Raw genomic sequence first — 12,507 nt, forward strand, 5'->3', positions numbered from 1 at the left:
TACTTAAAAGACATGGCACAAGTTCTATTAAGTTGTAAATATTTTTGAAGACATTTACACAACTAGTTGCACATTTGCTATTAACTTTGAAAATTTAAAAATTGCTGAACATAAGATCACTTTGTTTGTGTGTCTGTGAGTGGAATTACTCAATGAATTTTTAGTGTAACTAAATTTTTAGTTGAATCTCTGTAAAGGAATATTTATAAAATAAGGTCTGTTTCAGATCCTATGACATGTTTGTTATGAGAATAAAACAAAAGCATATTTAACACTCCTCACTGTTTAACAAGACCTAACACAGCAAAAATAATGAATACATTTAGGCTAGTGTAGTATCTGACATCAAACTAACTTATAACAAAAAAAAAAATTATTACTTGGATAGTTTGGTGTGAAGGTGTTAGACAAAAATAAAAGCATTTTTTGTGATTAAGGTTGGTTGCTTCAGGCTAAGCCTTTAATTATTTAAATACAGTCTATGTGTATAACTACTTAACCAAGATTAGTCATCCCACAGATGCTCCTTCCTTTTATAGAAATTAAATATCTTTGTTTTTGTTTCAGAATGCAGGATGGTAAGGCAGAGTTGTGGGAAAGAGGGACACCCCTCCTGTCAGGGTCACACACCCTTGTGCAGAATCCTGATGCTTCAATGACTCTTGAAAAGATAGAGAAGTCAACTTTAAAAGTATTTTTATGTAATGGGACCTGTAACATTGTTAAGTTTGGAGATGCAACTGATGTCAGAGTAAGTGAAGTGAATGCTGCCAGTACATTGTCTATTTTATTAGTTTACTTATGTTTTAACCATTACAGTTCTAGCCACATTAAAACTTTCTATTTTAAATATTAGAATTCTCTTATAATTTTTATGAATTGTTCTACTGCTATGTTTTGAGAGCTATTTATAAGAAAAACATTCTAATCTTCTTCCTAAAAGTAATAAATTACACAAGAGTTTATTGTAGTTTGTTATTTGATCTTAACTGAGTATTAATAATTAAAGGATTATTTAACACTTCCTATTTCATCTGACTTTTTATGTTTTCCTAAGGAACTACAAAGTTTTGATTTTTACATCTACCAAATAAATTGAGTGTATGAATTTTGAAAATGATGTCTTTATTCAAACAACTTTGTTTTTTTTTTTTTTTGTGTGTAATGAAACATGGGTGAGCACTTTCTCAAACATCCATAAAAATAACTTACCATGATGGTGTTGTTAAGTGGAATGATGTTTGTTTTTTTATGAGTCAAATGCAGTTGAACGTTTTTTGTAATTTGTATACCTAAATTTGACATTTACTCTTATAATCAACATAATAATTATTTTTAAACTAAATGAATTATGTTAATTTTATGTGAGGAATAATTAAAAAGCAATAAGATTGAGAGAGTGTTATAGACTTTAAGGTGTTGTATTTAGTTATTTGTTACTGAATTAAGTATGGTTAATATGTTTAGTAAGGTGACCGAATAACAAAACAAAGTGCTATGGAAATTCATATGTTTGAAGAACAAGGAACAATTAATTATATACGTATAACAGATATTGTAGTTTCTCAAGTAAAATAATTTATTATACATAACATAAAAGCATTGTGGAAATTAATTTATAGAGTAAAGTAAACAGTTGATTATATAATTACCCCAGTGCTTGTTATATGATTTGTAGAGGAAAATAAAGTACTCATTATATATAACAAAAAGGAGAGGAAATTATGATTCTTAGAATAAAGCAGTTACATATATAAAAAAATTGAGGAGAAATTGTGATTTCTAGAGTGCAATGAACAATTAATTAATTTATAGCATCATTTTCTTTATATATGATTGTTACATAATTGAATATATTTGAAATGTAGAAAGAATCTTGTGAAATAATTAAGCATCAGTAATAATCTATTATCATAATAATAATGTAAGTAATTCCAAAAAAATGAGGCCAGCATTTTGAAGAACTAGCACTTTTTTATGTTTTTGATATATATATATATATATATATATATTTTACATTGTACAGTTAATAAGATAATAAAATTAAATCTTATATTGAAGGGCCTGGCATGGCCAAGCGCGTTAAGGCGTGCGACTCATAATTCGAGGGTTTTGGGTTTGCATCTCCGTCGCGCCAAACATGCTCGCCTTTCAGCCGTGGGGGCGTTATCATGTAATGGTCAATCCAACTATTCATTGGTAAAAGAGTAGCCCAAGAGTTGGCAGTGGGTGGTGATGACTAGCTGCCTTCCCTCTGGTCTTACACTGCAAAATTAGGGACGGCTAGCACATATAGCCCTCGAGTAGCTTTGTGCGAAATTTAAAAACAAACAAACTTATATTGAAGAAAGTAGAAAGTCTTATTACAACTGGAATTTTGTATTTGTTAATGAATTGTGTTTTTTAGAGAACTAAAACCTGAACATTACAAAATTCTTAATATACCAGGAATGGTTTTGATCCTTAGATTTAGAGTATGATTAATATTGTTTCATTGCTTAAAATTGTTTGGTATGCTGTTAGTAAGCCAGTTTTACCATAAAGTCACATCAGCAGCAGATGTAGTATAGTGTGTACTGTGTTGGTACACAAGAAACTTGTATTAAACAAGGTTGTATGTGACAGTATACATTTGGTGATAAGTTTCGTGTAGATTTGGAAGGACATCTTTACACGATACCTAATTTATGTGATCAAGTACCACAATTTACGTTTCTCATATGCCATGCCTATATATAGTTTTCCACACAGTATAAATTTAACCAATGTACTGACACAGTGTTTAGATTACACTGTATATATTTGACCAATATATAGAGACACTGTTTAGTTACTTGTCACAGTATGTGTATATCCCTTTTAAGTTGACAAAAATAAAATATTCTGTTCTGTATTGAGTAAGTACCATTTTTAATATACCAGATTCCTCCTTACAGTAGTATGAACACATCTTATGAAGGTCTTTATTTTAGTTTCTCATATACTGAATTCTTTCTTATAACTGAACAGATATAGTAGCATTGTGCCAATAAGGCAAGTGGTACATAGACTCACAAATGCTTTCCATACAATGTTTAAATAATCTCAAATCATTGTATAAACATTTTATTGTATATACATGTTCAAAATATTTGTCTGTATTGAAAACCAATAAGTTAATCTACATAACACTGGAAATTTAATAAAATGAAAATTAAAAGGTACCCCACTTATTATTGTTAATGCATCACCAGTCCTTTATTTTCTGACTCTGCACTGCCTCTTGTTATCAGTGAGCACGCTCATCTTATAAAGGCATTCAATGTACCTCATAGTTTCTCAGTATACAGATATACCATGTTTTATAGCTGCTTATTTATCAGTATGCTAAATAAAGTGAAGACTATCTGTTGAAGGCAAGAGTTTAGAACTTACTTTAACTTCTATCTTAGCTGTGTTTTTGTTTCTTTCCAGATGTCAAATCTTCATGTACATAAATAATGCTAAAGATCTGATATTATGATCACTGTTGATTTGAATGAATTTTCTTTGTTGTTGTTTTTTTTAAGGCTGTTGAATCCAATGTTTAATATTTGTTTAAGTATGAAAGTACTGTTTGCTGTCTTATTAGATTTCATATTCTCATGGCTCAAAGTTCTTTAATTGTATTTTTGCAGCCATATGTATGTACCATATAAATAAATCCTGTAAAAATACTTGTGTCTTACAGAGTTTATAATTTCCTGTTGTCAGAGTGAGGCTCTCTCCCACTGAATACTTGAATCAATTTTGGATATTTTGTTAGGGATGTAATTTTTAAGATGAATCACTATAAATCATTTATTTGTCCTATAATTTTGCCAGTCTCTTTAATACATTTTAAATTTCACATTGGTATTTGAAATGACTGTTAGCAGTAACTGTTATTGAAATGAAAGAGACCAAAATAAGAGTTTTTTTTTTTTGTGTTCTTAGATTATGAAGTAAGTTTGGCTTGATTTTTTACACATTGGATGTAAAAACATCCTATTATTTTAGCTATTATGACATTACATAAAGTTATAAAAAAACATAAATTCATAAGTTTCCATTTATAGTTTATTAAATTAATGAGATGTTGTTTAGAAGTACTGGAGCTAATTATTCTTGCATAGTAATGTTCTTACTAATAATTACAAATAGAGACATCTTTATTTCTCAGGGAATCATCCACCTCATCTGCAGCAGACTGTCTGATGGGCCAAGACCATTCGAGTCTCTATATGGACTACGGCTGAGCCACATTACATCAGAAGAGACATACTGGCTGCATGTGGACACTACCATGTATCAGGTGTTGGAAAAATACCAGTCTCGCCATCCAGCTGATCAGTGGAGGTTAGAAATATCTGTGTGTGTGTATTTTAGATATGGTTTATCATTTAAAAGCTGCAACTATTTCAGACAAATTAAAATATTCAAGCATATTTGAACTTTGTGTAAAATATTCCAGTACTTAGCTAGGGCTAGATCCAGTTTAGTGAAATTGAATTTTGAAAAATACATCCGTAAACTTTTGCAATCAGACAAATAGTTATTGAAATGCCTAAGATGAAAAACAAATCCATAATTTTGAACCAGTGATACTCTTGCATTTCCTGAGCTACGTGTATTTTATTCCTGCTAGAAACTGTTGAATTTTGATGTGGTTTTTGAATAGCTAGATAAGTTGAATTTTTTGAAGTGTTTGTACTTATTAGGCTTTGCTGTTGATGTACTTCAGTTATTTTCATGTCATCAATGATTTATTTTTACTCTAAGAGATGACACTTAAAGATGATAGTTACATCAATTTTGGCTCCTTCTTACAGTTTCATAAGGTCATGCATCCTATATTGTTTTGTATTTCAGTTATAACTGTAAACATATATGTATCATGCTTTTCATCTACACAGGTATGATCTGCGAGTTCGTTACTTACCACAAGATCTTCGGGAAATATTTGAAAAGGATCGGGTAACTTTTCAGTATTTTTATGAACAGGTAAGACTCTTTTAATTAAATTTGTTTTGACTCAGGATTTTATTTGTGATATTTTATTTAACAATCAATATTATGAATTCCTGAGTATTTTCATAAGAATTTTTTTTTTTTTATGCATCTGCTTAACTTAATTGTTTGTAGATTCTCCTCAATAATACTTGGAAATATGCATTTTGTGAGATAAATCAGATAAAGCGTTGAATTGTAGATAATTACTTCATATTTAATGCATACATTTTCTAGGGAACAAATTTTATAAATGTTAGAAATTATTGCTATCCCCCTCCAAAAAAGAATAATTGCCTTATTGGATTTGAAAAGTGTTGTATATGAAGTTTATTGTGTTTTAAGGTGGTTATGTAATAAACTGTTTGAAACCATAGTAATAAAGTTGTGAATTAACACGTACACAGGTTTCTAAGCAATCATCACCATCCAGAATTTGTATAATTCTGGTGCTTATTACATGTCGTAACTCAGTAATCAACACAATTATTCATTCATGAACTTCTCCACAAACATCAGTCTCCAGTGTCTGTCTTCTCTTGCTGTTGATTGTATATTTAATTCTAGAACTCTCACCTAGAAAAGTAGCATCATATATTCTATCCAAAGCAAGTTCCTACTTATACTTCCAAACACATTTTAGAAGTTAAGATTAGTATCTTACAAACTAGTCACTGTATAGTTTTATTTTATATAATTCTGTATGGTAGATAAATACTCATTTTAATACGCATTTTTTTAATTTCTTCTGTTGTCAGATAAAGAATGAATTTTTGAAACTTGAGGATAGTGTGGACCAAGAACTGGCATTACAGCTCTGTTGTATAGAGATTAGGTCAGTATAAACTTGATGTTATATGTTAAAACAAAGTGTTTTATTCCTTTATTGATTTGGGAGAGATGTATGTTTATGCATATATATTATTTTTCAGGTATTTATATTTATGCATATCAATATTTTGCCAGTTATTGTCCAGACAGTTTTGTTAGTTTTATCTGATAAAATATATTCATTTGTTCCAGTGTTCTGTAATTTATTAAAATATTTTTTATGTTTATCCTTCACTCTCTACATTCTTCATTTCTCAAGAAACATAGCATTTTATTATGTTCCCACTTGAAAAAGTTGGATTATGTTGGTTTGCTCCTGTCTATACATCCATCCAAGTCTTATGAACAGGATATAGTATTGGGTGGATGGAATATGTTTAAATATATTTTATAAATTTAAGTTTGTGGTAACTAATGATGTGAAATAAGAAACAAATATATGATTATGTGAATCTTTCAGGACTGATTTTTAAGGGTAACAATATTTTTATTTTTTTTTGATGGGATAAAATATAAACTTCTGATACCTCTATAAATGTTTGTGGCAGAATTATAAAATAACTTTGTTATTACTGAGAACTTGAATTTAGGAAAGATGCATCTTCTATGATTCATTATAACACATTAGGTATTTGTAGTAAAATTTTTGACTATTGACCATTAGTGTAGCCTAGCTTACCAGTAATATAAAAAATATAGGTTTATTTTGGGTTTAAATTTATAGGATTCCAGCCTTATGTTGGTTTGAGTGAATTGCATGATGAAAGCAGTAAGAGTAGCAGTATTGGATATTATTTAGGTTTAGTGTGACTTTACAGAATAGGTTAGTTACATGTATTGTAATAAAACAGTAAGAGTTGTTATTTTATTAATTGAAGGATATATGTAAACTGTGTATTGTAATAAAGCAATAAGAATTATTATACCTACTGTTACTAAATTTTTAACTCACTTCTGTTTAAGATGAAATAAACACTACACTTCAGTCAGTTGGACAGTGTTGCAAAGAATTAATTAGCTTAATTATAAAGTAAAAAAAAAGAAGTGATATACATTTCTGGTGTTTGTAGATTACATAGCTTTTTAACCTTTATAGAGATGCTTATGTTCTTGTTGAGTCTTGATGCTGTCAACCATGATAATGTTTTTCTAATAATGCAGGTCTTGAGTTGAAGGAATGCTGTGTTTTGTCTGAATAACCTGAAATTTGAAAATAGAAATTTAAGCAAGATTTCAACTTCTAACTGCTTTTAGAAATCTAGTCTTAGCTGCTTTTAAATTTATTTGCCTAAAGCTTCTGCAGGTGAATAATAGTGTTAGAAGATAGCATATATCTGTTAACCCTTTCTTATGTTTTCCAGGTTGGAAACTAAGAGTCACTAAACAAGTTCATAAAGAGCAATTTAATAGCAAGTTACAATGTAGAACACTGGAGTGGGTAAACAGGGATTTGGTAACCAACATTATAGTGTAGAATACTGGAGTGGTAAACAAGGGTTTGATAGGCAACATTACAATGTAGAACACTGGATTTTGTAAACAGAAATTTAATAGGCAACATTATAATACCTTTTTTAGTTTGAAAATCTTTTGGCTACCTTTTTTTTTTATAGGAGACATTTCAAGGACATGACCCATATTGCACTTGATAAAAAATCCAATTTTGAAGTTCTGGAAAAAGATGTGGGTCTTCATAAATTCCTTCCATCGCCTGTGATAACTGGAAACAAGGTATTAAAATTTAAGAGATAAAGATATGTTTTTATGTTTTTTTAAGTAAAATGTATTTGTATAATTTCACTGAATTTTTGTTGTAACTTGTTAATTTTTTTTTAGATATGGTTAACTCATTTTATCTAATTTAACATACATCTATTTCAGTTGTATGTTTATGCTTTTATTGATTTGCATTGTTAATCTTTGTTTCTTTGCCAAGGAATGTTGCTTTTAACCATTTCATTTTCTTTGATAACCATAGCTTCTTTACAAAGTGACTTTGTTTTTTAACCTTTTGATTTTGAATGTTAATCATAACTACTTCCATAGGTTACTTTATTTTTGCCACTTAACTTGTATATCTTGTGCTTTGTATTTTGTTGTGGAAAAATATTTCTGAAGTATTTCTTTGAAATGTTTGCACAAAAAATGAAAAAAGTATTAATTAGATTTTATCTTGTTGAGAAAGAAATCTGTTGAATTCTGTAGAGGTGTACAAAAATTTTCATGGAAGGATCTGTTTTTTCAATAGCATTAACTGTAGGCGTCATTACTCAACACATAGATCAACCATTGGTTTGTTACCCCACACATAGATCAGCCATAGGTACATTATCCAACACCTAGATCAGCCATTGGCAGATAGTGGTAGAAATATTCTTCAGGAAATCGGTGAAAAGCTTTAATTGAAAAATCAGTATTTTCCATATACTAAAAAAAAATACCATAAGGAGTTATTACATATGGTTAGAAGAAAGAAACATTTATTGAGACTGATCTTATAATTATTCACACTAGTTTATATGAGCCAAGGATGTACCTAGAGGCCTACTGATTTTTAAATTGGTAAATTCTGCTATGTATCTAGAGGTTTCTAAAGTATTATAAGAAATGTCTACTTTTTTAAACCATATTATTAGGTTTGTTTTAACATATTACTTTACAGAAATACAAGTGGTTTAAATGAATTTTGTAATTGAATTTCTTTTTAATTTGGTTCTTGTATTTTTGCAATTTGTACAGCATTTTTCTTGCATATGAAACATTTAAAAATTAGTGGGTAATCATGATTATGTTCTAGAATTCAAAAATGTTTTAAGTTGTAACAGCTTATGATGTTAGGGAAACAGATTCAAACATCAGTTAAAAGACAGAATATACAGAACTCTGTAATGGGCATTTTAAGAAAAGTGAACATTTTGAAAATTCTCCAACAATAGATTTTTGTATTTATTTTAAATTGAAAAAACATAGCCTAAGCTTTCAAAACAGTGAAACTTTTCTAGATTATGCCTTTGTGAAGTTAATTATACAAGCTTGCCACAATGAATATTTACATTATAATCTGTTTCTCATTGATTTTTATGTGAGTATTTTTTTGCCCATACAGAATGTTCTGTTGACAGACTTACGCTATGTCATTTTTAGTGTGGCACAGCATCTGTTTTGCTGTGCATTTCATGTTAACTGTTTTAGCAGGCATAAGTGATCTGGGTTTCAATGTGTAACAAACTACACTTATTAGCACAGGAGTAGTAAACAAGGATCCTACTTTTTCTTTTTTTCTAAAAGAATTAAATTCAGATTTTGTTGGTGACATATAGGTAATTCATCAAACTAGTGAAGAAAATTTATTTGTAGCCAATAAAAGTACTCAAAAAATATGTCAAGACAGTAAGCAATTTGAACTTAAACTTGAGAGGTAACTTAGGGTTTGCTAGAAATCCTTTGGAAAATTTTAGTGATTTTTGGTTTTATTGGTAGGTCCAAAAACTATTTAGACAGTAAAGCTGCAGGTGGAAAAAATCAGTAATGGTGTAATTTCATATTTAAAAGAATATCATACGTGTTATGCACAGTATGTGAGATATGGAAATAATTTTATAGCTGTTACTTGTTACACTTTTCAGAGAGAATGTTGAACATAAAGTAAGGAGCTGTAAAACTCACAGTTTCCCCTGCTGGCTCATTTATAGTTTTTCCAAAGATGCAGTTCTAATAAATTAACTTTTTGTAGTATTTTAAGATACACTGTTCTTTTGTTGGGAGTGTATTATTGAACCTCACATTATCTAACAATGTAAATTTTATAAGTTTTCCATATATTTTACACTTTTGTTTATTGTATATCATTGTAAATGTTGGTATCATTGTTTGATATTTTACAGCCGAAGACACTGAGGAAGTTGATCCAAAGCCACTTCAAGAAGTTTGCTTCTCTTTCAGAGGTTGACTGCATGTTTAAGTTCCTGGAATGTGTCTGTCCATTGCTGAGATATGACAGAGAAACATTTAAATGTGCTCTTGGGGTAAATCTTTTAAATATAGGTTACTTTTGTCTTTTTAAGAATGTTCCATAAAGTTCTCAAGTGTTTTTGTTACTTTTGTCTGGTATTCTGTTAGCCCTTTGCTTGTAGTTTATTTAAATTTGCTTACCATCCTATGCACAAACATTCATGAATTTCTGTTAAAACCTTTAACCATAGCCAAAAAATTTGGAAGGAGACGTTTTCAAAAATGTTTAAATCGTGGTAATAAATGTTTGGTTTATCTTCTGTGGTACTCTTTGTTGTAGTACAGATACTTATCATCATAGTTAGCATAGCTTCAGTCATAACTAATGTGGGTGTTGCATGCAGTTATTGATTATAGTGAAAAATTGGTCTGAACCAAGCAGAAATAAATCTGCACGTTTGATACCACTCTTCCTCTATCAGTGGAAGTTATGTTTTTATTTCATTGTTATTTATTTTACTGAGTTAAGACTGTCAATAGTCTTATTTATAGAGATGGATACCATATATTTGGATCTGTGGTGGTCTTCCAGGGAAATCTGAGGGTGCAATTGATGGCAATCCTCAACATTTTGCATAGATTTTAGGCTAACTTTTTCTGGGCCTTCTTTGAGTCTGTTGGATTTTCAACCTTCCTGAGAGACAGTGGTAAGTTTATTTACCCACAATGCAGGATCTATGTGGTTCAATTTCTTAGGGTAGATAATGGTCTGAAATTGCTTTGCTCCAACAAAACAACTTACTTTACCTCAGAAATGCTCTTTCAATCAATAGTAATCAACAGCCTTTATGTGAACTATGAAAAATAAAAAGGTAATAAGCTGCCTTTGATTTATTTTTCTTCTGCTGATTCTCTGAGTGTGTCTAATGTTTTATGCTTTTTACCAGTTGCTTTTGAGCCTGCAACTTACTTGATGGTTGAAAGGTCTGGGAGTGAATTGTGGCTCATGCTGGAAGGTTTACTTCTTAATTGCATGAAGGGACAGTTAGACCTCATCCAACACAATGTTGGAAATTCATGATTTAGCCTGCCACCACCAGGTGGAAGCATTTTTTTAACTTTAAAATAATACATCTGCTCCTCAATTTTTGTGGTTCTAAGGCTTGGGACAGAGTAAGTCTACAGACTGACAATCCAAATTCAGCATTTTGTTTCATTTCACTTCACTTTGTTAAAAGACTCAAGATCACTAGCTTTATTGAGGACAAGTTAGGTCCCTTGCTAGCGTGTATGTTGGTACAATGCTTTCATCTTCTACATTCCTTCCAGTTGTTGTTAGAGTCTTGAATTTCCTCAGCATTTACAAGGGGTTCATAGTTTCACTCTTATTTAAGAGTCCTGACCCCCAACATCAGCTCCTTTGTGTATTGATACTCAGAATATATTCTATCTATATCCAAATTTGTGGTAACCTTATTCATTGGTCCTGGAGCTCTACAGGTCTATGGTTCACAGTTGATTGTTCACATCTTCCCCACAATTTGTCTATCCATCCTCTAGGTTCTTCCACCTCCTGCACTTCATTGGAATTTGGAACTTAGTTCTAGGATTATCTGAGTTTGTATGTAGTGAGCAAACCAGGCTAGTTCATCAGAGCTTTTATACCAGCCAGTTGTTGGGCTTGTGCAGATAAGAAATGCATGCTCAGTCGTTGATCTTCCTTGTCCATATCAAAGACTAGATTCTCCAAAGTTCACAAGTTACTTATTCCTCAACCTGAGCTGATATTTTTTTATATACTAGGATAATAGGTGTTCAACTTGGTTGTAGGTGGGCCCCTATCTGTGCTTTGCTTTAACAGTGGAATTTCACTATTCTTGGCATTTGTGGTGGAAAAGGATCAAGTACTGCAGTTCCAGGTTTTTCCCTTTGAACTCACATTGGTTCTATCATATTGTACAAGGTTTTGTTTTCTCATCCCTTCTTTCCATTGTGCTGTGTACACACCATTTCATGGATGACTGCTGGTTCCATCTTGTCTGTTATTAGACCATCACATCCTGATTCTGCTTTCAGATACAACCCAGGCAAACCTCTCTTTCAGGACTACAACATCTATTCTTGCTGCAATTTAACATGTCTTTATTCTGGGTACTTTTTATTTTTCATTTCATCTCTCAGTCTGCTTCATCTGTCTCCCACCCTGTTCAATGTTATAGAACAAAAAGTCACACTCTTACTGACTTCTTCTTCTCTCATAACATGGATGGTTCTTTTTTCTTTTGGTAATATTAGCACCACTTGTGCCTTTGTGATAAGGATGCAAGTGATCCTTTTAATGATCTTTAAGCAACCAAGGATCAGGCACATCTGTTATCTAATTTCCTTAGTCAGAATTATTCTTCGATCACAAGAGGTCAGAGTGGGGCAGTACTATAATTTGGCTTCTGTTACTATCACCTCCTCCAGAGTTCCATTCTCTTTGAAATGTGTTGCTTTAGGATTGGGGTACATAAACCAACAGTCAGTAATTCCAGAGTCTATGCATGGGTGAAGAGAATTCCCTAAATAATGTTTTCATTGCCCTTGTTCTTCAACAGGCAATGTCTTATGGTCTGAGTTTCTCAAGGGGGTAAATTGTCAGGTTTCACTCTGATTATTCTATGGTGATGTCTTATGTTTCTAATCATGGAAACATATGGTCTAAGGCTTATTATA

General features: G+C 31.0%; 1 protein-coding gene across 16 annotated transcripts in view; it reads left to right on the forward strand.

Moving 5' to 3' along the window:
• Positions 1 to 12,507, forward strand: part of LOC143235393 (focal adhesion kinase 1-like) — a 122,275-nt gene that overhangs the window by 60,448 nt on the left and 49,320 nt on the right. For all 16 annotated transcript variants that reach the window (XM_076473510.1, XM_076473512.1, XM_076473522.1 and 13 more), the window contains 6 exons: positions 568 to 751; positions 4,181 to 4,356; positions 4,914 to 5,001; positions 5,766 to 5,842; positions 7,452 to 7,569; positions 9,723 to 9,863. In XM_076473510.1, the coding sequence (XP_076329625.1) occupies positions 568 to 751; positions 4,181 to 4,356; positions 4,914 to 5,001; positions 5,766 to 5,842; positions 7,452 to 7,569; positions 9,723 to 9,863 (784 nt within the window). The remainder of the gene's footprint in view (positions 1 to 567; positions 752 to 4,180; positions 4,357 to 4,913; positions 5,002 to 5,765; positions 5,843 to 7,451; positions 7,570 to 9,722; positions 9,864 to 12,507) is intronic.

Source organism: Tachypleus tridentatus, chromosome 12 (assembly GCF_004210375.1).
Source record: "Tachypleus tridentatus isolate NWPU-2018 chromosome 12, ASM421037v1, whole genome shotgun sequence".
Lineage (NCBI taxonomy): Eukaryota > Metazoa > Arthropoda > Merostomata > Xiphosura > Limulidae > Tachypleus > Tachypleus tridentatus.